Raw genomic sequence first — 25,497 nt, 5'->3', positions numbered from 1 at the left:
ATGCAAAGAACAAATTCAGATATGAGCAGTAGCTATATGGTATGATACCAGGATTGGAGCAAGGACTGAATTTCAGTCCTTATTGCAGGCTAAAGCTTGCAAGGGGAACAACTAAGGCAAAGGGGAATGCAAAGCTTTGTCATTCTAAGCCATCAAAATTTGGAAGAAATAAAAAAGAAGGCCCTTTAGGGGAAGGGATGAAGCATAAGCAAAACAAAGTCTAAGGAAGGTGAATTTCAAAGTGTGGGGGAAGGTGGTAAAAGAAAAGAAAGAATAACAACCTGTATTGGGGACAAGGAAAGGACCAGGAAAAGGGAGTGGGGACAAAGGAGCTGAATCAGACAGCACCAAATCTAAATTCCTGGTGCTAAACACCACTATTCTTTCACTACTTTCTTCTTTATAAAAGGTAGTGGAGGAGGGGAGCAAAAAACAAAACAGAAGGAAGAAGTATGAGAAAGGGATGAAAGGAAACAATTAACAATAATTACTGTAAATATCATTGGGATAAACTCATTCATAAAGTGAAAGAGCCAGAAAAATGAATTAGAAAGAAAAATTGAACAATGTTATTTATAAGCCACATTTGAAAAGGATGTGAAAAGGCAGTTTACAGAAGAAATCAAAGCTATCTTCAGTCATGTAAAAAATGTTCTAAATCACTATTGATTGCAGTAAAGCAAATTAAAACAACTCTGAGGAACCACTTCACATCTATCAGATTAGCTAATAGAATAGAAAAGGAAAATTAACAAATATTGGAGGGACATGGAAAAACTGGGACACTAATGCACTGTTGGTGGAGTTGTGAATTGATACAACCAGTCTAGAGCAAAATCTAACCAATCTGGAAAAATGTCCAAAGGGCATATCAAACTGCTTTTTGACCCAGCAATATTGTTTCTGGGTTTTTATTAAAAAGAGATCAAAGAAAAGGACCTATCTATACAAAAATATTTATAGTAGCCCTTTTTGTGGTGGCAAAGAAACAGAAATTGAGGGGATGTCCATCAAGTGGAGAATGGGCTGAACAGGTTGTATTATGTGATTGTGATGGAACACTATTGTGCTTAAGAGAAATGATAAAGGGGGTGGTTTCAGAAAAAAAAATTTTGTGAAGATTTAGATGATCTGGTGAAAAATTAAGTGAGCAGAATGGACAAAAACAAGAATACTACAGATGGAAACACTGCCAATACAAAAAGAAAAGGCTTGTTATTATATCACAGCAAAAATTTATTGTGATTAAACCACAAACTCAAGGACATAATAATTCTAAAATGGGGGGAAAGGTAAATCTACAATATGGAATATTATAAAACACACAAGTAAAATAAAAGGGGAAAAGTCACATCAGTTTTTTATGGATTACAAACAACTACAAGAAAATACCATGTTACAGTGATAGAAACAGTGTCTTATCTATATGAATTTTGCAATAAAAAATGTATTCCTCTTAGTGGAACAACTGTTCAGAGAAAAGCTTCAAGTTTAAGGCAAGGAAAGAAAGAGAAAATGAAGTGGATAAGAAAGACTATTATTATCAGCCTTGATTGGTTAGATTGCTTTAAAAATTGAGTTCAATTGCATCAGAAGTCAATGCAGATGAGGGTGTAGCAGCTAAACAGCCTGATATACTGGAAGGAAAATTCCAAGAAAGTTGACACACTAATCAATTTTTTTTAAAACCCTTACCTTCCCTGTCTTAGAATTGATACTGTACATTGTTTCCAAGTCAGAAGAGTAGTGAGGGCTAGGCAGTGGAGGGCAAGTGATTTGCCCAGGGTCATACTGCTAGGAAGTTTCTGAGGTCAAATTTGAATCCAGGACCTTTCACCACTATGCCTGGCTCTCAATCCATTGTACCACCTAGTTGTTCCTGGTAAACACATTTTTAATGTGGATGAAATAGGCTTATTCTGAGAAAAGATAACTTTCAGAGCTTCCATCTATATTTATATCTACCTATAACTGCCTATAACTGCTGCTAATAAATCTAAGGCATAAAAAAAACTCAACCAGAATTTAAAGTGTTTTAAGCATAGCCTAACATTTTTGGGGGGGAGGTTATGAAGAAGGGAATTCTAAATTCAAACTGGTGATTGTTTATCAGTTTAAAAATCCTCATACCTTTTACAAGGCATCAAATTGGTAGCTTCTGGGTTTTGGTGGTCAGATAAGAAAGCATAGGTGATTAAAAGGCGTTTTCAAAGATTGTGTTTCAAGTTATTTTAGCCCAGCTATTGAAAAATATTGCAATGACAATGACACTTTTTAAAACATTACTGATTTTTAGGAAATGCTTGGTTCATTATATAAGAATATAAAAATGCAAATTCCTTGAGATGTAGATAAAGATCTCTTCACCTACCAAGATATGTATGAGGATTTCAAGAGAAAGATGGTTCCTTCTATCCTCCTAAAATCCTTTAAAATGACAATAATCATATCTTAATCACATAATTGGTATAGCTTTTTTAGGTATAAAATTCAATAATTTTTATATTTTAAAATTTTTGCTTTTTATTAGTACTTTATTATTTCATAAACCTGAATCAGAAATATATTTTTCTCATCCTTTGTTATTGTGTTAATAAAGATTTTTAAAACTTAAATTTAAATTTTTTCAGGACATTCCCATTGGGCTGGAACAATTTCCATATTTTACATGTGATTATAACTTCTAACAGTGCAAATTTGGATAATGGGATCACTTCATGGGATTTGTTATTTGCACTAATTGAGGCCTAATTGTACCTTGAAATATTTATAGCAACACTTTTTATGATAGCAAAGGCAATAACCGTTGTGATTGAGAAATGGCTAAACAAATTTGGATACATGAATGTAATGGAATAATACTGTGCTATAAGAAATTATGAATGAGATTATAAAAAGGAATTCTTTATTCCTTTTTAATTTAATGGGGGACATGGAGGTTCTCTTACCATAGAGATATGTAGGGATTAACCAGCCCACAGTGACAAGAAGTAGGAAGCTGGGAGCTCCCTGCTAGGCTGAGCTTGAGTTGGTCAGGCTGTCAGTTGCTGACAGTTGGGGGGGGCGGTGTCAGTTGCTGACAGTTAGGGCTGTCAGCTGTGGGGAAGTTGGGGGCTGGGCATGAGTTGGTCATTGGGGGTTGGTTGCTGATGGTGTGGGTTGGTGATTAGTTGGTGGTTGGTGTTTAGCTGCTGGAATATAAAGGCGGGCCTGAGCTTACTGAGTAGGATTTTGTCTTTAGAGGGTCTTTTGCCTTTTGGATTTTTGGCTTTTGGTTTGGACTATTAGGTTTTTTTTTTCTTCCTTGAATTTTTTGGGAAGTGGCTGGTCTTTGTTGACAGATCTAATTGGGGTTGGATTAAACACTGATTGGGCTGGTTTTGACTGGGCTGGAACTTTGTGGGATGGTATTTATTAGTGGCAGTTATAAGCAATTATAGGCAGTTATAGGTAGATATAAGCAGTTTTAGGTAGTAATTATAGGTAGTTATAGGATAAGTAGTATAGACATTAGTAAATTTTCTTTCTCTACCACTTTCCTATATTTCCCTCCTTTACTATATTCTTTTACTATCTCTATTTTTAATTAAACTAAATTGTTAATTATTAAAAGCTGCTAAAAGTTTTCTTTTCTCTGGCTTAAAGGGATGATATTAATTTACAACTCTACATTATTCTCATTAAAACTTAAATTATTAAAAGCTGCTCTCTTATTTTGTCAAAATTCCTAATTTAACCCTTACAAGATGAATATAGAGATGCATGAAAAGAACTACATACACTAATGCAGAATGAAATGAGCTGAGTCCAGAAAAATATGCACAATGACTGCAACAATATAAAGAGAAACACACACACACAAATCAAATATGAATGCTATAAAATTTCAAGGAATAAGGGGCAGCTAGATAGTGCTATGGCTAGAGTGCTAGGCCTGGAGGACTTAGGTTCAAATCTGACTTCAGGCACTTCCTAACTATGTGACCTTGGACAATGCTCTTAACCCCTTTTGCCTTCTGTCTTAGAACTTATACTAAGACAGAGGACAAGGTTGTTTTTTTTTTTTAATTTCAAAGAACAAGCAGAGTTCCTAAGATAAACTATGAAAAGACACCCTGACACCATCCCTTTTCAATACCACCAACATAGGTTTGGTCCATTGCATTATTCTCATACTTTTTTTCGTTTTAGAATCAATACTACTTATTGGTTCTAAGGCAGAAGAGCAGTAAAGGCTAGGCAATGAGGGTCAAGTGACTTGCCTAGGGTCACACAGCTAGGAAGGCCAGATTTTAACTTAGGACCTCCCATCTCTAGGATTGGCTCTCAATACACTGAGCCACCCAGCTCCCCCCTCATACTTTTTTGATATACTGACCAGTTTACTGATTTTTTCTCTCCTTTTTCTTTAAAAATATTGTTATGGGGGGCAGCTGGGTAGCTCATTGGTATAGAGAAAATTCAATGAGATTCTCTCCAACAAAGTAGACTGACACCTTCTCAGCATCTTACAATCTTAGAGAGCTTTAGCTAAAGCACTAAGAACTTTGAAGATTTTCCCAGAAGGGCTGAGGCTTGACCTTAGACATTTCTAACACTATGGTAGACTCCCTATCAACAAGGCTGGCCTCTCCTAATAATAATAATAATAACTCCGTCAAAGCCCAGACCATATCCATGTGAGGAGAGGAGAGCAATGACAAAGTTGGGGGATGCAACAAGCAAGGATAATACAGAGCAGGAACTTCTTATGGCTATATGTCTGATTGAGTTAGCTGCCTTCATGGGTGTGACACAGCTCAAAATAAGAGATGTCAATGCCATAGGGTTGAAAAGCTGCCTCTTCTTGAAACTTGTGATGATTAGATTGACACAGATAAGCATAGCTCTTTCATGTTCTGATATCACAAAAACATAAGATACAAAAACAAATTAGAAATACCAATATTCCAGGAGCTAGAAATGTTTTAGTGAGGACACTGATCACTAAAGTGGGCAAATCATTAGTTTACATTAAATGGATTGAAGATATTTTCTCATTATGTGTTATTATGTCAAAACTAAACGGGAAACATCTTAACAGGTAGAGGCCAGCTAGAGCTTGATATTATGCTATGTAAATGGTACTGTCAGCTCCAAGCATGTAGATTAACACATTAATGTAGACCAATACAGGGTAATTATAAGAAATAACTTCATTCCTAAACCCAGCTTGAATGAAATAAGAGCTAAAAATGAGAATCTACCAGAACTTGAAGGGAAAAAAGTTAAAGAACTTGTAAGAAATGAAAACCTCACTTAATTCAAATTCCCTCAAGCCAACTCTTTGTCTTATTTATGACCTTTTGTGACCCTTGAAAAGATGAGGGTTCTAAAGGGACAGTTATTTCTTCTACCTCTGTTAAAATGTAAGTACTTCATTATCCTAAAACCCATTCCAAGTGATCAAATGAACTAAACTTCCAAGTTTTCTCTTTATTCCTATGTTCACATGCCAGAGCTTCTACTCAGTACTGATGTTTTAATCAAGAATGCTTGGAAGGCTTTTACTCCATTTAAGTTCCATTTTTCCATCTGTAGGACTATGTAGGATAAATTACTCAAGGTTATAAGCCTAACTTTTGCCTTTTGGGATGCTGTATTCTAAGATGTCTTCTTTATTGTGGTACCTTCAAAGTCTTGTGTGATTTTCATTATGTCTCCTTAGTACTTGAACATTCTCTGTCTGGATTCTTGCAGCATTTTATTTTTCTTTGACCTTAAAGCTCTGTATATTGGCCATGACATTCCTGGATGTTTTCATTTTGGAATCTTACAAAAGGCTTATAAGTAGATTCTTTCCATTTTCACTTTGACTTCTGGTACTAACATATCAGCACAGTTTTCATTTATAATTTCTTGAAACATGATGCCTAGACTTTTAGGTAGCCCAGTGATGCTTACATTATTTCTCCTTCACCTGTATTCTAGATCTGTTGCTTCTGCTACTACATACCATTTATTTTCCTCAGTTTCCTTTTTAATCTTTTAAAAATATTTCTTTTTTTTTCTCATGGAATTATTGATTTCTTTTAGTCCATTCAATTTTTCATGGACTATGGTTCTTGAGTAAAGTTTGCCACTTCCATTCTAATCAATAATTCTCCTTCTAACCCTTTCCTCTGTAGTTTTTGTTTATAATCTCTTGCCTTCATACTTTCTAGGTACTCTTGAGGTCTTTGCAGTCAAATAATTTTCTTTTCTTTTCTGAGGCTCTGCTTGTAACTGCTGGTGTGTTATTCTCTTCTCCTGGGTTTTCAACTTGGGTGATTCTTGACCCAAAATATTTCTTCACAGTGTTCAGTGGTTTCTTTTAGACTGTGAATTGGTGCCAGGTCTCTGGCCCTCTCCCACATTCCTAGATTGAGTATTCAAGCCCTTTTTGGTCTTGAAATTACTTTCTGAGATTCTTCTACTGACTTCCCCATCCCTTGGTGTGACTGTCTTCAGTGTTCAGTTGTAGACTTCAGTATTTCTGGGCAACAACACTCTGTGGTTGGCTTTCCAGTCAAGAATCTTCTATTCTCCTACAGTTTCCTAGTACCTATATCCTGCCTCCTCTGCTCCTAGGGCTTCTGAATCCCACCTCTAGATTTTCCAGTAAGGATGTTGCCTTCTCTGGTCCCCTGAGCAGGGATGGCCTGGTCCATCTACTTTGTTTGTATGTTTTATATCTACCTAGATATATATGTGCTGCCTTTTCTATTCCCCTTCATCATGGCATTGCTGGGGTCCACCACCCTCCTTGAGGCTTGCCCAGTCAGAATACCAAGATGGGAGATGGAGAGGGAGGGGACAGTGCTGTAGGGTTCCATTCTGTTTCTTAGGTTAGATTCTTCTTCAAGCATCTATAGATTTTTTGTACAGTCCTAGGTTGAAGGAGTTCACTGAAGTTTCTCTTTGGATTTGGAGGTCACTATTCAATCTGATGCACCATTTAAATCATTGACAGGGTAAAAAGTATGTGAAATGGGCTCCTTTCCACCTTTTACCAGACCACACAATCCAAAAGTTAGTAATAGCTTTATTACTAATTGACCTCCCGACTTCAAGTCTCTTCCCAACTTCATTTCTTTAAAAAAACAAAAAAAAAACAAAACTCTTACCTTCTGTCTTAGAATTAATACTATGTATTGGTTCTAAGGCAGAAGAGCAGTCAGGACTAGATAATGGGGGTTAAGTGACTTGCCCAAGGTCATAGAGCTAGGAAATGTCTGAGGTCAGGTTTTCACTCAAAACCTCCCATCTCTAGGCCTCACTGTAGCCACTGAATCATCTAGCTGCTCCCACTTAGTTGCAGAAGTGATTTTTCCCAAAACATGCCTGACCATGTCTCCACCCTCATATTCAATAAATTCCAGTGGTTCTCAATGACCTCTAACACTCTCCTTTTAGTGTTTAAAACTCTTCCCAAGCTGGCTCTGCCCCACTTTTCAGTTTCCTCACATATCACTGCCTTCTATGTGCTCTAGCCATAATGGCCCACTTGCTGCTCTTCCACATTCCTGACTCAGCCTTTGCACTGGCTGATGCTCTCCCTTCTCATCTTTGTCTTTTAGGATCTCTGGATTCCTTCAGGATTTAGCCTACGTGCCAGATTCCAAAGGCTTTTTCCAGTCTATCCAGGAATAAATGCATTTCCCTCTAAAGTTTCCTTGAATCTATTTTGTATGTATCTTTTCTACATATCTTGAGATATACAATATGATATACCTGTAGCCTTTCTCACTAGACTGTAAGTTCCTTGAGGGCAAGGACTGTTTTGGATTTTTGCACTCAGGACAGTGCCTAGCACAGCATAAAAATGCTTGTTGATTGATTGATTGATAGGTATTATCAAATCAAATACTCAATAATAATAGTTAACATTTGTATATGTTTTAAACTGCAAAGCATTTTTATATACATATATTATCTCATCTATTCTCACAACAACCTTATGAAGTAGGTGCTGTCATTCCCCCCATTTTAAGAAACCATTGGTGAAAGAGATAAAGTGACTTGTCCAAGGCAACACAGTTTCCAAGTGAGATTTGAACTTATTTCATTCCATAATATAAGTCAGCACTCTTCCTAAATGCAGAACCTAACTGCCTCTATTTCATAAACAAGAAAATTTCAAAGTATGGAAATAAACAGAAGAAATAAAATCATGTGGGAATAGGATGAGGTATATTTCTTTATATACCTGAGTCTTCCATGAATCCCACTCCCCAAATGAGCTAGGAAGAGGTAACAAAGCCCAGACTTGATTGAGGTAGGAGTTAAGGCTCAAATTTTGCCTCCACTGACACCAGCTTCTGATGCCCTTGGGCTTTGCTGATTTGGCTTCCTGGTCACTAGGGGCATAAAAGGCTTCTTCCACAAGGGGTCAGGGCCCTTCTGATTTGGTGCAGGTCTGAATACTACTGAGTCACCACACTGGGCCCAACTGAACAGACACACATTTCCATATGGATACAAAGGGGAGAGGGACAGCTATAGAACCAAAATGCCATTGTTTCCTTGTGGTGCATCCTTGATATGTTAGGGCTAAGGAAACCTTCTTTTGTTAACTGTTCGATAGTCAATAACATTTGTTAAGCACCAACCAGGTGTCAGGAATTGTGCTAAGCTTTGGGGAAACAAGTGAAAAAGATAGTCAGGGACCCCAAGGAGCTTACCATCACCCGGGAGAAGACAAAACACAAAAGGGAGCTGAAAAGGATAAGAAAAGAGGAGAAAGAATGGCAGAGAAGTCAGAGAAATCCCAAAATTGTGTAGCTGAGTGGGAAGTGAGAAGTCTGTACAGAGCTCCCTCCTTAAACAAAGATTAGAGAATTCATGACTCCACTCTCCCAACGGAGGGGCAGAGGGCAGTGATAAGGTGTGAATACTAAGACTGATCGGATTATTGAGGTTTCCCCAATGATGAACTTCCTGGGCATGGCTTACATGTGCCCCATTTCATCCCAGTATCAAACCTGAATGAACAGAGTACAGCTTCAAGGCCACCCCTAACATTTTGTTTGCTACTGGGACTATTCCATCCTAATACTTGTATTTAATTACCCCCCAAATCAATTATTTTATCTTCCTGTTAAATAGTCCACACAGACATAAACAGGACAGCAACTTGTCCCAGCACTGTTTCTATCTGAACTCCACAGAAAAGAATGAGAATAATAACAATCATTTTTATTATTGGTAGTAGTATTATCAGCAGCTCGTCATCAAAGCTTTAGCTCCAGACTCTTAGCACCTTAGGCTCAATAGCCTGCCCAGTATGACTGACCTAGACCTTGGTAAACTCCTTGGGAAAGCAACCATCTTCTATCAATGCACATTCTCTCTCCCCACACTCAGAAGGATCTGCTTGAAGCCTAGTTTTTTAATGCCCATCTTTTCCCCACCTCCATGTCTCCCTCCACACACACACACACACACACACACACACACACACACACACACACACACACACCCTTCTATATCGGATTACAAATAGGATTATGACACTAATCCTCCTGAAGACCCATGTAAAAATATAAATGTGTTTCCTGGGAGGTATAACATATTAACTCATCAGGGCCCCATAACATGTTGATACAAATTAGTTCATCAAAATATCTAGCTGTTACCTAATACATTCCATGACCCAGAGGAGTAGAACAGTGGAAATCTACCCTTGAATAACAAGGAAAGTTCTCTTAGAGCAAGAGGCTTGCCCAGCCTCCCAGTGAAAGGCTCATGGCAGCAAGGAACAGGGCACTGGGTCTCTGGAAGAACAGGGAAGAAAAGAAGTCATTAAGGAAGAAAGTGACAATGAAGAAAAGTTTCGTTTGTTTCATAATTTTGCCTGATGTGGGGTTTCCCAAGACCTAGAAGTTGGATTCAAGAGTCCTTCACCCAGTTCTTATGTTTAGGAAACAGAACAAGGCACAGTGAAGATTCTCTAAAGCAAGACTTGAGAACCAAGTGTGTACAAAGAGCAGACAAAGGATGAACAAGAACTAAGAAGGTGGCTGACTTACCGGGAACAGTGTGGCTCTCAGCTCCAAGTACTGGACATTGTCCTCATAGAACTCCTGCAGACCTCTAGCGAAGTACTCTCTAAACACTGGTGCATAATGGACAAGCCCAGCAACAGTGATAAAGATGTTTTCAAACCTTGCCCAAATGATGGCTTGATCTGAGTATGCTAGCTCAGGGTTGTCCACCACCAGTGTCAAGTTTTTCAGCAAGCTGTCATGAAGCAAAAGGGAGTCACCCCAGGGAGAAGCTTTGAGTAAGAAGGCTTGTGAATTTCCTTATGACATTGTCTGACTTCAGATCCATACCTATGTCTCTTCCACATGGGGCCAGAGGAATCTATCTTTCCAGTGAGGGAAAGGCAGAGCTGAGCCAGAAGGTATTCAGGGTTTCCCTTCTTAGGGACTTATTTCCCAGAAATGTCCAAAAGACTCAGAATGACTCAAAAGAAGCAGAGGTTTCCCTCTCACCCAGAAAATTTGGTGTCTTATACTTTATTTTTTTCTCATTCCACGCCTTCTTAGAACTTAGGCATTTTACTCCAGTTATTTTGACTCTAAAAGAAAGTTGCATTATAATGTTCCATAGAAGGTTTGTGAAAATGTGTTGTCCCATAACATCAGTACCCTAAGAAAGATAATTTCTTTTTAATCCTCCCACAAAACAAATAGAGATTACTCACTTCATGCTATAAACATGTTCTGGAAAATTATCTTATTCCTAAATCAAACTGGATTTAACCTGCAGCCCACTGACTAGTATTCAATTTTGATTCTCAAATCGTGTTTTAAATGCACTAGAAGAGCCTGATGTTACAGATTTCCACATAGGAAATTACTTGAAATGAGATATACCAACTCTACCATGTTCTCTAAACACTAGGCACAGAGCTCTAAAGTTGAGGCACCTCCCACCTGACCAGCTTTGGACTATAACTCAGATCACAGTCTGAGCCTCTTTCCATGTCTATAAGTGAGTATTATAATGCCTCTTGTGTTTACTTTCCTTTGGAAACCTTAAATGCTAGACAACTCACCTGTTGTCAAACTCAGTGACATTCTGCAGCTGCCCCCGATACTTTTTTAGCAAAATCCATTCAGAGCAATCCTCTGGCTTTGGGGTTGGAGGGGCAGGATCGGCAAATTTGAATTGCAGGTTACCACGTGGAGTGAAACAGAGATAGCAGTGTGGTCTGTAGGTGACATTCCTCACCAACCAGTCAACGCTTAGTATGCCAAAATCATGGAGATGTAAAGCAGCTCCTGAGAGGGGAGGCAAATGGGGAGAAACCAGAAATTAGAGGTCATAGGAAATATCTCACATGAGTGGAGAGTAGATGATCATGTTGCTCATGCAATGAGGCATTCTCATCTCTCCAAGTTTCCTTGGATCCAAATCTTAATGGGAATTTCTCACTTTAACTCTAGGTCTTTACTTAGTTAATACTTAGCTAATCTCTCAAAGTCCTGGTTGTTTTTTCTGCCTACTTTATCTAGTCCAGAAAGGAATGACAGTGACCACACTTCTTTCCAAACAACTGGCCAAGTTGAGTTTTGGAGCATCTCCCCTGTTTTGGGAAAACCCAGATTACTGAACCATGACCACTACTTCCTTTGCTCCAGCAATATTCCTTAAGATTCCTGCCCAGAGAGTGTGAAATACACCAGAAGACCTAGAAGGCTCTTCTGTAGAAATGACCAGATCTTCCTCAGGATGTCTTGTTCACAATCCCAGGAGCATGGATCCCTAAAGTCCATCCCTTCAAAGAAGCTGCTGAGGACTACAGGAAGAAACTAGAAGAAAATATGATATTTTTGGATGGAAACTTAAAAGATGTTGAGAAATTAATACTTGAGGAGAAGGAAGTACCTTGGAAATGAGTTGTGATATGGACAGAATAAATGGATTATGACAAGAGAAGTACTTGAAGAAATTTTTCAGGAAATAAGATGATGAAGAAGAGAATGTACAGGGTCTTGTGGAACTGGATAATAAAAGGAAATAAAATATTGGGGGCAGCTAGGTAAATAGAGAGCCAGACTTAGAGAAGGGAGGTCCTGGGCTCAAATCTGGCCTCAGACTATTTTCTAGCTTTGTGACTTTGGGCAAGTCACTTAACCCCCATTATCTAAAGCTTAATGCTCTTCTGTCTTAGAGCCAATACATAGTATTGATTCTAGGACAAAAGGTAAGGATTTTTAAATTTTAAAATCTAAAAAAGAAAGAAAAAGAGATGTTCCAGGAATTGAAAGAGCATGAGGCCCAGGAAAAAATCTAAAATATCCAGAAAAACAAGTTCCAATTGTCTCAATATAGCTAAGACCAAAGGGAGATGGTCATAACATTGGAGGAAGTCTCAGATATTGGATGGGGACCTGCTGTAGAACAAAAGAAACATATGGAGCAGGAATGAGTTATTGCTGCTACAAAGGCCAAAACCTCAGAATTGAGCAATTCTCATTGCATGAATTTAAGCAAAATTCACAGGAAATTTCAAAGATCTAAACGGATGGCAGGTGCCTGACTATCCAGATAAATTATCTAATGATAAAAAGAAGACTTTCACATTTGCTGTGGTCTCCTCAGGACATACATGATGTTGTTTATACTTTCTGGAAGTCTCCACTACAAGAGTGGCAGAGAATTATCTATTACATCATTAGACATGGATAGCTTTTCTTCTTTTTTTTTTAACCCTCACCTTCCATCTTAGAATCAATACTGTTTATTGGTTCTAAGGTAGCAGAGCAGTAAGATCCAGGCAATGGGGATTAAGTGACTTGCCTGGCTCTCAATCCACTGAGCTACCTAGCTGTCCTGTAATGGGTAGCTTTTCTGGAGAGAAACAAGCACCACCATCTTTGGCCATTACCATTGGCCTAGTGAAAGGAACAGCTTTCTTGTTGATCTCTCCCCTGAGCCCCTGGAGAATGGTATTAGCTTCAAAAATGCCTGGGCACACTGAACTGAGATGTTTCAAGATGATCTTGGAGTGATATGATCTTACCATGTGCATGAGAGAGGAGCCTAGCTGAAGTCAAGCTTTGGAAGCTGGGTTCTGTCTTCTCTCTCTAGGCACATCTTAAGTGTATTTTGTTTTTGCTGAGAAATGATAGCATCTTTCATTGTCTAAGCTTCTTAACTATGTCTGTGATGGTATGACCTGCTTTAAGAAGTGATCTGTAAAAACTTGCTTTTCCTTCTTTCCCTCCAACTTTTGACATTTCTTTTCTATCAACATTACTATCAATGGGAAAAGTGTTAGGCTTGGTGTGAAGATGGTCTATTGTTAAAATTGCACCTATCAAATACCCACAAACAACTATATACCCATAAACAGAAGCATATACACACAGAGGTGTCTCTGTAAAGCCACATGATATATATTTAATAAACATTTGGATTGTGGGGAGCAGTCCACTGGCACTGGGGGTGGGGGGAGGGAAGGAAGTCCTTGTTTAGGGCTTCAGTTGGAGAATGGTTCCACATAGCCACTTGCCTTTGGGAGATATTTTCCTGAGGTAAAAAAGGGAATAATAGCGTTAATCTGTTCCTGGAAACCTGTTTGGCCAGACATTTTCCCAGCCTATTTTGTCCTAGAAGTTGATCTGGGATGAAAGATCCTAGCTGCAGCTTTATATTTCTGAGGTTCCAACAACTTTGTTTGGTGGAGTCTACTCAAAGGCAGGGATTTCCATTGTGTCATTCATTACTGATCTTTTGACTTTTTCATGTCATCTATGGATAAGAATATGGGGAACAGAGTAATTTAGTGACATAGCTACCCCTTGCGTCTTATTCTTTTCTTTTTTCTTGTTTTTTATTTCATGAAATATTTCCCAATTACATGTAAAAATTTTTAACATTTGTTTTTTAATATTTTGAGTTCCATTTCTCTCCCTCCATTCCATCCATTGAGAAGGCAAGCAATATATCAATTATACACATAAAGTCATGGAAAACATTTCCATATTAGCCATGTTACAAAAGAAAATACACACACCCAAGAAAAATAAAGAAGGCATGCTTCAATCTGCAAATATGGTCTGAGTTCATCCATTCTCCCTATTCTTTTCCATTTAGAAGAAATGGTAAAGAAGAAAAGAATTCCAAAACAATAGTTTTGATTTCAGATTCTCTAAACAACTGGGCTTCCCACCTCTTCAGGAGCTTAGATAAGTTCACCCTATCCCTAAATAAAGATCCCTACCTTTTGGCATCTTCTTTAAGACATGGAACACTTTACTTTCTTCAATGAGCTTCTTGGCCCGGAAGAAGTGCATACTAGGTGGAAATTGACTTGTCTTCATTGCTTGTGCAATCTCTGCATTTTTGAGGGCCATTAATTTCTCATTGGCCAGCTCTTCTTGCTTTGTTAACAGCAACTTCCCCCCAATTTGCAACATCTCTTCTTTCCTTATGAGTGCTTTCCGATCTTTGTCTAAGGGAAGGGCTAAGCAGAGAGAAGAGATCACCATGGCCAGCATCAGGGCTGACCACTTAATCTGGCCAGTTAGCAACATGGGGACACCTAAAAAAAAAAGGATTCAGATGAATATTCATTATGTATAAATCAAAATTATTTGAAACCACTCTGGTGATTCGAGGTAAAAAATTAGATAAACTAAAAATGAAATAGCAAAGGAAAAAATGTAGTTAAATTAGATTGAAGAAGAAAAAAGAACAGCTGAGGAGATAGAGAGGATATTTGAAAACAGTCATCCAATTCACTGGACTCTACAATCATAATGCTACAAATGCCTAGCACTTTATAGCTTTTTGAAATGTTTTGTTAATCATTTCATTTGATACTTAGGATAACTTTGTGAAGAAAGACAAATAAAATTAATCCCCATTTTACAGGTAAAGAAACAGGATCAAAAAAGTGAAGTGACTTCCCCAAGGTGGAATAGTGTAAACCTCAAAATTCCTTAGACTTATAATTGTTGAAAATTTCACCATTGGGATATTTCATACTTGGAAAATTTCTTACTGATAGTCTATTGGAATGGGAACTCCATTGGCATGGGAGGTTCTTTCTCTTCCCTTCTTAAGATTACTTTAGGACAGAAACCCTTTGCTGAACAATGGAAAGGACTTTGACCTATGCTTAAGCATAGAACAGGAATTTCTTTGAGTCTTGATTGATTTTAGAATTGATACAATGGAGATACTTGGAATAAATCTCCACCCTATTCAGTCCTAATAGGATTGAGTAAGGGCTGCAGCCTAGATAAAAATTTAATTATTCCAATCTCTACCATACTCAAGTTAACAGGATTTAGAAAGGGCTGTAACAAAGGAGTAAAGATTTAATCATTTGAAAAATATGACCTTCAACAGACATGTGCAAAAGCCAGAAACCTCTGGGCGGTCCTGGGTTAAGCGAGAGCCTCCATTGACAGGGAAATTGATGAAGAGTGATTGGTAGATGTGAGGACTGAGGGGAGGCAACTTGGATGGTGTCCTTAAAGATAGGAGGGTCTGGAGACAGAAGAGGGTGGAGTTTTTGGTCGGTGTGGTTCCTGGGCTCTAAGGAAGCTTGCTCTGAAGGAAGCTGAAGGTGGGGGCCTCTGAGACTGTTTCTCCATTTTGGACACGTGAGTAATAGGGACTGATCTCTTTTCTTTGCCCCAGCTATCTAAGGGCTTGGGCCTTTTGGCCCAGCCTAAACAGAAGGGGTATTTAAGCCCTATTCCCTTCTCTCCCCTTTCTCTCTATATATATATCTCTAATTCCTTTCTTGCTCCTATTGAATTAAACTCCAAAAAAGGCTGACGGCTGACTTGAGTTTTTCATTTAGGAATTACATAGCTGATTCCTTGGCGACCTTAAATTAATATATATCAGTCTTTTAAAGTGATTCCCTTGTAACGATAGTAAGTGGTAAAATCAAAGCCAGAACTCAGGATTTCTGACTTCTATACCAGAGTTTTTCCAATTATATCTTTTATTTGCTAAAACCCAGACATTTACTTTTCTAAAGCTCCCATCTTAGGTGAACCATTTTACCCCTCTGAGGTTCAGGCTGCCTAATCATCCATCAATACTATATACAGTGGGGCTTGGAGTAGGCCCAGATTGTCTAACAAGGAGGGACCCTACATCTTGCATTCTCCTACTACATGGGTGAAAGCAGTCTCCTTCTATTTGCTACATAGCCAGAATGGGCTATATCTTTCAAAATTGCTTGACTGAGGCAGTCTCTCTCTCTCTTTCCTACGTACTCTTTTCTACTATATCCAGAGAGTAAAAATCACAGTTCACCCAAAGCAGGATGCCATAAACTGAACCAGGAGCAGGAGGGATATCTTCCTCTTCCTCTCTCTTCTAAATCAGCTCTAAGAAATAGATCTGGAGTGTGTTGTCTCAGTTTCAGGTACATGAGATAATCCCCATCAGACCCAAGCATTCAAGCTATGGTGATCTGGCAGCAAGGATTCTTCCCAGGATTGCATCTATCCCAGCATGGAAACCATGAGAAGCCAAAGTACCTGGGACTTGAACCCAAGGCTGGTTTTGGACTTCTGTGTTAAATTGTGAAACTAATCCTCTTCTGCTCCCCAGAAACTAAAGTGGTGTGTGGGAGAGGAAAGATTAAGTCCTAACATGTTCAGAAGTCTTTATATTTGTAATGATGTCTTCCTTTTAAAGCAAATATTCCTTTACAAAAGTAAATCTAAGGATTAGTGGCTAAATAGTACTGGCATATGGAGGACCCTCCTGGGCTTGATAGATCATTAATCCATTTGCAGATATCTTAGATATTCCCAAGATTCTTAAGATTCCATATAACCATGGAGGAGGAATGATATCAACACACTCGATCTTCAGCACTTATTCAATATATTATTTTTATTTTCATGTCCATGTCTTATCTAGTAGCTATATAGCCTTAGACAAGTTATTTAAACTCTGAGATTCAGCCAACTCACTCATTAAATTAGGGTAACAATACTAGTTCCTTCCTTCCCCCCCCCCCTAAAATCCTTATCTTCTGTCTTAGAATCAATACTGTATATTGGTTCCAAGGCAAAGGAACAGTAAGAGCTAGGCAGTGGGGGTCAAGTGACTTGCCCAGGGTCACACAGCTATGAAGATGTCTGAAGCCATATTTGAACCCAGGACCTCCCATCTCTGGGCCTGGCTCTCTATCCACTTAGCCACCCAGCTGCCCCCTTACTCAGAGTTGCTGTGAAGAAAACACATCATAAACCTTAAATACTAAATTAGCATGTTAGTCATAATAAAATTCTTAGTTTTGCCTAATTAAGTGGTAGTCCCCTAGAGCACCAAATAAATGTTTGTTGATGATGAAGTATTGAAATATTAGCCCTAGGCCTGCATGTAATTGGCTGGGGTGTGGGGGAAAGAGAGGGAACAAGGCTAAAATAACAATGAAATAAGCCTACAGGTAGATAAGCCTTCCACTCAGGGCAGTGATGAATCAAAATGAATGGAAATAACAATAAACCCTTTATGAAATGGAAGTTTTAAAGACACAATAAAAAGAGGAAAGGAGGGGTTCAGGCTCAGAATCTCACCCTTGTGATTATCATTCCAGAAGCCATTTGGGTATCTGCCAAAGGGGCTTCAGGAGAGCTGGGAGGAGACAGGAGTCCCCAGGTTCCAGATCTGCTTTTCTGATTTTAATTTCATTCCTCCTTGTTCTAGGCCCACTTACTTGCCCTAAGCAAGTCACAATATCTATCAGCCTCCATTTCCTAAGCTATAGAAAGGCCATTAATAAGAGAGCCTACCTCAGAGGATTATCCAATCAATAAATCAACAAAGATTTATTAAGCATTTACTATATCCCAGAAAACAGGTGAGGCATTGGAGCTGCAACTACAAAGGCTGGAATAATTTCTGCTCCCAATGAGCTAACATTTTAATGGGAAACACCGGGACAGATACATGGAGCAGAAATATGACGTTAATAAATATTTAGCATCCTTAGCTGTTGGATGCCTCATGCCTGCCCCTTGTGGCCATATTACACGGGATGCCCACAATCCCTGAAGCCCCAGCCTGGAAATGCAGGGGCGTCCCCACACAGTTCTTTCTGCCCAGGATACTAGCATCTTAGTGTTTTCTGGCTGCTATGTGAGGACACCATGGGAAACAGCCTGCCTTCACCCGGCTCTACACTTCCAGAATAATCTGTGCTGGGGGAGAGGGAAATGACTTTAAGTATGAAACACTTCCCAAACCAACACTAGCAAACAGCAGTCCTTGTCTGCACCGCTGTGACTATCCTCCATAGACTAGGCAAGTCCTTATCCCTGGAAGCAGGGGTTGTGCTACAGTCTCTGACTGCCCCACTGAAAAGGACTCTCTCACATGCTCTAACCAGCCCTTCTTAAACCACTGCTCCTCAGAACCCTGTGCCACAGAGCCTCCGTTACCTCAAGACGCTCCAGAAAATGCACACTGCAAGCTTGATCCCCAAGACGACTGCCTCGACAGACTCCAACTGACCCCACCATCTCATTTCACTTCCTTTGAGGAAGTTTCACTTCAGCCCACGCAGCCAGTTTCACTTCAAGTACGGATGCCTCAAAGGTATCTTTGGGGTGAGGGGGGGAAGAGTGGAGGGGAAGGTCCTCTGGAAATCCACAATGGCTGCATTTTTGTTCTAAGAAAGTGAGAACTGAATGGCAGGGCTTCAAACTTAGGAGGTCCCTAAAAGAGGGACACGGGGGTTACTACTAAGTCCACAATCCTTTCATCAGACACTCTGCTAAGGCACAAAATGACCGTAGATTAAAAAGGGGGCATGAACAAATGGAACGGAGGAGGGGGAACTTTAATATCATTTAATGTTTTTTCAAAAGAAAGATGAAGTGAAACTAGGAGATGAAGGCTGTCTCTTTCACATGCTACTGTATTTAAACTTGGTTATTTTCCTACTACCTATGGCAATGTTCTATATGCAATAAATGCTAAAGAGTTTGTAATTGAATTGAATTTTCTCAACCAAGACCTAGAAATGTAAAAGTAGATTAACAATTTAAAAGAACTATGGAGAGGGCAGAGCCAAGATGTAGGAGGAAAGGGAGGGATTCACAAAAGCTTTTCCAGATTCCCCTCCAAACAACTTAAAAATAACACCCAAAGTGAATTCTGGAGGGACAGAACCAACAAAAGGTTGGAGAGGGGTAAAACAACTTTCTAGCCTGAGACAATTTAGAAGGTCACCAGGATAGAGAGTCAGGCCTGGAAATACGAAGTCCTGGGTTCAAATATGACCTCAGATACTTCCCAGCTATGTGACCCTAGGCAAGTCACTTAACTCCAACTGCCTAGCTCTTACCACCATTCTGCCTTGAAACCAATACTTAGTATCAATTCTAAGATAAAATGTAAGAATTTAAAAAAAAAGATCGCCTAGAAATATGTCTCACTGGAATGAGAGTGAATCCTGGTGTAGTATAGGCTGCAAGATGTAGGCTTTAGAGGCTGCAACAGAAGTAACAATGTCCTGAGTTCTCAGACTATGGATAGTAATAATGACATGAGCACTGTACCCCCAGAAACCCAGGTGAACTATTATCAGGGAAACTCCCTTGCCTTTGCATCCTAGAAACACCCAATGACTCCCCTAGGGTCCTGAGATGTTTATCCTCTTTGATAGTCCTCTAGATTTAAGATGGACAAAGAGATGAATCTTTATGCCTCCAGGCAGACCCCAGTCAGATGACCACCTCACTCCACCAAATGCCTGAGGGACTAATACTCTAGGTCAAGTCCACACCAGGACATAGCATCTAAAGAGTATAAAACCCCCAGAACTGAGGTCATCTGGGGAACAGCCTTTCCATCCATGCTGTCCCCATGGAGGAACAGCCTTTCCATTCATGCTGTCCTCCCAGGAACTGCTCCCCATCTTGCTGTCCCACCTTGCTATCCTCCTGGCCATTCTCAAAATTACTTTCTAAATTAATAAATTTCTCTTTTTTTTTAAGCCAAGTTTTGGAGTCTTGCATTCTTGCAAAAGGTATCCTTCCTGAACCCCAGGGGTACACATCTAAACCCCATAACATTTTGATGCCCAACATTTTTGGCTCTCCTGAAAGCTATTCCTGTACTCTGGATCATCCATGAGGACACAGCTTCTCAGGTAGGAAGGAGCCTTTTCTTTGACTCCTGAATCCCCCATATTTTAGGTGATATCTTTGTGGGAACTCTTTCATAATCTCTCTCCCATCGGCCCCAGATCAGTCTGCCCCCTGGAGTTTGGGGTATATCTGTCAGCTCCCCCTTATATTGGAAGACGTTCTGGTGTGTGGGGAGTCTCATTCGCCTCAGTGTTAAAACTGAGTGCTTTTGGTCAGGCAACTTCTGTGGACACACAGTTTTTTACCCTTCGGTGTGGAATTGGCCATTCTGCATCTAAATGGGACAGAGAAAGACAGAACCCCAAGATTCCCCTTTGGGGTGTATACTTAAAAATTGGAAAAAATGGCACTAAACAGCTTAAAGAAAAAAGCAACTAATTTCTTTTTATAATGTTGAATGGCCACCTAAGGAGCCTGAGAGAAAATCCAGTTGCATTTTTTGTTTGTTTGTTTGTTTTCTCTCACGTTAAATAGCTGAGCAACATCAAGGAGAAAAAAATGAGGAAATTGGCTTTTTGTCACCCTAAATTCTAACACCAGGTGGCAATTGGACATATTTTATGGATGGAAGCTCCTTACCTTTTAGATTTATTCCCTCACTAGGCTCTCAGTTCCCCAAACTCTACTCTTTACTTGGATTTTAAGGCAAGGGCCCTCTGAGAAATCCAGGCGGAGATGGGGAAAAGGAAACCAGGAAGTTATCATTTCACTGATCAGACCTCTGCTGCCTCCTCTGCTTCAGGGAGGTAGAGGGTTGATTCTGAACAAAGAGACAACTGATGAGAAAACCCTATTTTGGGGATCTTTAAATGTCTTACACTCTTAAAACTAAAGGTTTTTTTTCAACTTGTAGAACAATCTATTAATTATCTTCTGTTTTGAGGTAAACAGGGAGAGATAAGAATGATAAATCTCCTTTCCCTGTCTGCTAGCCAGAAGGAAGAAATACTTAAATCTGTCTATTAGAGGTATTTATTGGTATTTTATTTCAAAATTGTGATCATGTATATATGTGGATTTAGAAAATAACATCCTAATTTTAATTTTGTCAGATGGTGAAATTTCAGTTTGTATAGAAAAGCCACAGATTGGTTTTGTAAAATAGGTTTTTTAGCAGAATAGCCTCAAGAAGACTGTGTTCCATCCTTATCTACCTTTCTACCCTAAAAGGTTTAAAGGGGAAAAAATGGGGTTTTGTTTAAAATTATCAAATGGTTTTCTTCTCAATGGTTTTCATCCCAGTGTATTAAAGTTGGAATAACTTTATTATTACATTTAACTTCTTGGTCTTGAAAATAGATAATCAGCCTGCTTGTCAAGAGGCTTGCTTTAAGGTTTACAGTCCTTAAAAGGTTTCAAATCTCTAAATTTAAAATAGATCCTGTATTTCTAAATGCTTTATGAAAAATTTTGAAATGTTATGTGAGTTGCTGCTAAACTATATATTTCAAGTATTATTTAGATATAAACAAAAGCTCATTGTAAACCCGACTCTACCATAAATTTTGTTCAATACTCAGTAGTTACCTCAGTTTACCAATTTGTTCTATGAACTGAAATTTATAATGGATGAGTACTATGCTAAAGATACAGTATTTCAATGATCCTTTAAATCAGAATTCTTTTGGTTACTGATGAGCAATTGAAGTGATATCAAGGGAATGGTTGTTTGACTTATGATGGTAAAAGCAAGTCAGAGAAGGTGGAGAAGGAATGTTGGGTTTGGAAGAATGGAAGTTGTGTTCTGCTTTTTAAGCAGAGGGTTTTGAAGGAAAAGAGAGAGAGAGAGATAAAGAGAGAGAAGGTGAAAGAGAACAGATAAATGTTCTGTTCTCATAATTAGATCTTTAACTTAGGGATAATTTCTAGAATTGATGCATGTAGTTTTGGAAAATCACAAATAATTCTGGAATTTCTCTCAAAATTCCTTAGAGAGATTCCTGACTGGTCTTGTCTTACTTAGTTCCTTCAGAAGGCCTAAGGTCAGGATTTGATCTAGCCCAGATTTGAATATTACTATAGAGCTAATGAATTCAACATTCCTGTTCAGGTCTTATGACTAAATTGTGATAAATTAATTATTGCCAAAATATGTAAGAATAATTGCTATAATGTAGACTCATAGGCTTTAAGGAATCCTTAGAGAGGGCAAATGGTCAGAAAAGCTTGTTTGAGGGTATGGAAATTTGTTTCTGGTCTGCTGATAAGCAGAATTTCTCTGAGCTGTAATGGGGTGAGACTTGTCCTTTAAGGAAAAAGAAGGCTTCTGAGATCCAATGGCGACAAAGTGCTCTAAGGAGAAAGTCCTAGGATGGTTAGAGAAGGCAACTCAAGGCTCACCTTGGACTGGACTTTCCTGACCATGTAGGCTGCTAATGACAGCCTTGCTTGGTACACAAAGCCACTCACTATGTCCTTTGTGACATGTGGAGATATTTTCCCTTCTGGGCCTTCTTCCTTCATGACATTCCCATAATCAGCACATAATACAAATTGGAAAATTAAAGTTTCCATTTCCCCAAACAACCTATTAGGTTAATAATTGAACAGTCTCAAACTCTTAGGGAACATACTTTGAGAAGCAGGTGAAGTTTATTAATTGATGGCTTGTATTTGCAACTTTAATTGAAGTTTGGATCTTGAGCTTGGAATAGCTCAAACCTCTCCTGAATTTCCACCAGAATCTGGGGTAAAAAAATTCATCTGTAAAATATTGTTACTCGAGTGTTTATAGATGGTTATATTTAATGTGTACTTTGCAAAAGGATATTCTTTAACAGAAACATCACATACCAACTCTGCAAATAACTCAGGAATCTGATTTCCTAAAGGGATCTATTCCTGTCAGAAGATGATTTCTGAAGAAGTCTGTTGGCTAAGATACCGAAATGCAAATGTGTAATGCCAATTGCTATTGTACTGTATTGTATTATTCTCTGTTTCTATCTGGTGTTCTAGTGTTTGCCCTAGTCCTGGTTTCTACACTTCTATTTTAGGGGCTGACTCTCCCCCTGTGACCTGTCTGCCGATCAGGGGAAGCAGTCGCTGGACATCCTTCACATCTCCAAGCAGATTCCCAGCTACCTAGGACCCAGGCATTCACTGAAGGCATGTCCCTAAGACCCTGTACCCACAGCCTTTCCTTCCCTGTTATCTTCAACCCCTTTTACTTTAGCTCTTAACTACCTGACCATAACTATTTCTTTCCTTAAATTTTGGGTCTTCTCCTATGTTTTAAACCATGCACACCCAGCCAGCTGGACATATAATTCTCTGGTTCATCTCTCTAGTTGCTTCTAGGGTAAAAGCACTCATGGGAGTAACCCAGATGCCAGATGCCACCATAACATTGGCAAACATCCCAACCTGACAGCTCTGGACATGGCCTACAGTCAATTCCTCTCTCTCCTAATGTTAGGCAGGGACAACTTTACACCCATTCTCAGCTCTGAAGAAGTTATAGAAGACTCTGAGACCATCATCCCTTTTCCCTTACATATTAGGAGAGGGTGGAGATGACATGGGCACTGTACCCCCAGAAACCCAAGGGAACTATTATAGGGAAACTCCCTTGCCTTTGCATCCTCTGACTCTTAACCTAGAAACACCCAATGACTCCCCTAGGGTCCTGAGATGTTTATCCTCTTTGATAGTCCTCTAGATTTAAGATGGACAAAGAGATGAATCTTTATGCCTCCAGGCAGACCCCAGTCAGATGACCACCTCACCCCACCAAATGCCTGAGGGACTAATACTCTAGGTCAAGTCCACACCAGGATATAGCATCTAAAGAGTATAAAACCCCCAGAACTGAGGTCATCTGGGGAATAGCCTTTCCATCCATGCTGTCCCCATGGAGGAACAGCCTTTCCATTCATGCTGTCCTCCCAGGAACTGCTCCCCATCTTGCTGTCCCACCTTGCTATCCTCCTGGCCATTCTCAAAATTACTTTCTAAATTAATAAATTTCTCTTTTTGTTTTTAAGCCAAGTTTTGGAGTCTTGCATTCAAAAGGTATCCTTCCTGAACCCCAGGGGTACACATCTAAACCCCATAACAATATTACCGGGGACTCTACTGGCACTGTCCAATTATATGGCAACAAATCTAACAATCTAAGGGAAATGGATGAATATTTACAAAAATATAAATTGCTCAGATTAATAGAAAGAGAAATAAAATATTTAAATAACTCTGTTAGAAAATAAATTGAACAAGCCATAAATGAACTCCCTAAAAAAAAAAGAAATCACCAGAACCAGACAGATTCACAAGTGAGTCTACCAAACATTTAAAGAACAATTAATTTCAATGCTATATAAACTATTTGGGAAAACAGGCAAAGAATGAGTCCTGCAAAATTCCTTTTGCAATACAAATATGGTGCTAAACAAGGAAGAGCAAAAAATAACCCAGAAAATTATAGATCAATTTCCTTAATGAATATTGATGTAAAAGTTTATATTTAAATTCTAGCAAGGAGAGTAAAATAATATGTTACAAAGATCAATATTATGACTAGGTGGATTCATACCAGGAAGATAGCTGCTTCAATATTAGGAAATCTATCAGTATAATTGACCATTCCATAAAAAATAACCTTTGACCCAGCAATACTACTATATCACAAAGATTTTTTTTTTTAAAAAGGGAACAGGATACATATGTACAAAAATAATGTTAACAACTCTTTTCAAAGTAGCAAAGAATTTGAAATTTTAGGGCATGCCCATCAACTGGGGAATGGCTAAACAAGTTGTGGTATACAATTGTGATGTAATACTACTGTGGTATAAGAAATACTAAGCAGAATGGTTTTAGAAAATTCTGGAAAGATTTACATGAACTGATGAAAAGTGCAGAATCACAACACTACAAAGTAATAGCAAGGGGGCAGGTGGGTAGCTCAGTGGATTGAGAGCCAGGCCTAGAGACGGGAGGTCCTGGGTTCAAATCCGGCCTCAGCCACTTCCTAGCTGTGTGACCCTGGGCAAGTCACTTGACCCCCATTGCCTAGCCCTTACCACTCTTCTGCCTTGGAGCCAATACACAGTATTGACTCCAAGACGGAAGGTAAGGGTTCTTAAAAAACAAAGTAAAAGAAATATTGTAAGGATAATCAGCTGTGAATTGGACAAAATAGCTCTTAATAATGTGAATGAATTAGCTTTTTTTCTTCATTACAATGATCTAGCATCGCTTCAAAGGACTTAGGATTAAAAATGCTATCCACCTCCAGAGACAGAACTGATAGAGTCTGCATGAAAGATTGAAGCATACTTTTTTAAAAATGTATTTTTCTTGTCCTTTTTTATTACTGTTCATCTAC

The 25,497-nt window shown here is 38.9% G+C and overlaps 1 protein-coding gene across 6 annotated transcripts in view; it reads right to left on the bottom strand.

Moving 5' to 3' along the window:
- ADA2 (adenosine deaminase 2) overlaps positions 1-25,497 on the bottom strand; it is a 162,131-nt gene that overhangs the window by 20,260 nt on the left and 116,374 nt on the right. For 5 of the 6 annotated variants that reach the window (XM_007503840.3, XM_007503838.3, XM_056799081.1 and 2 more), the window contains exons 2-4: positions 14,258-14,578; positions 11,084-11,309; positions 10,050-10,260 (exon numbers count right to left, since the gene is read on the bottom strand). In XM_007503840.3, coding sequence (XP_007503902.1) covers positions 10,050-10,260; positions 11,084-11,309; positions 14,258-14,570 — 750 coding nt within the window. In that variant the 5' untranslated portion in view covers positions 14,571-14,578. Of the gene's footprint in view, positions 1-10,049; positions 10,261-11,083; positions 11,310-14,257; positions 14,579-18,455; positions 20,984-25,497 lie in introns of those variants that run through there. The other variant, XM_001373694.5, reaches the window with a different exon arrangement.

Source organism: Monodelphis domestica, chromosome 5 (assembly GCF_027887165.1).
Source record: "Monodelphis domestica isolate mMonDom1 chromosome 5, mMonDom1.pri, whole genome shotgun sequence".
Classification (NCBI taxonomy): domain Eukaryota; kingdom Metazoa; phylum Chordata; class Mammalia; order Didelphimorphia; family Didelphidae; genus Monodelphis; species Monodelphis domestica.
This window is presented reverse-complemented; position numbering and strand designations above follow the sequence as displayed.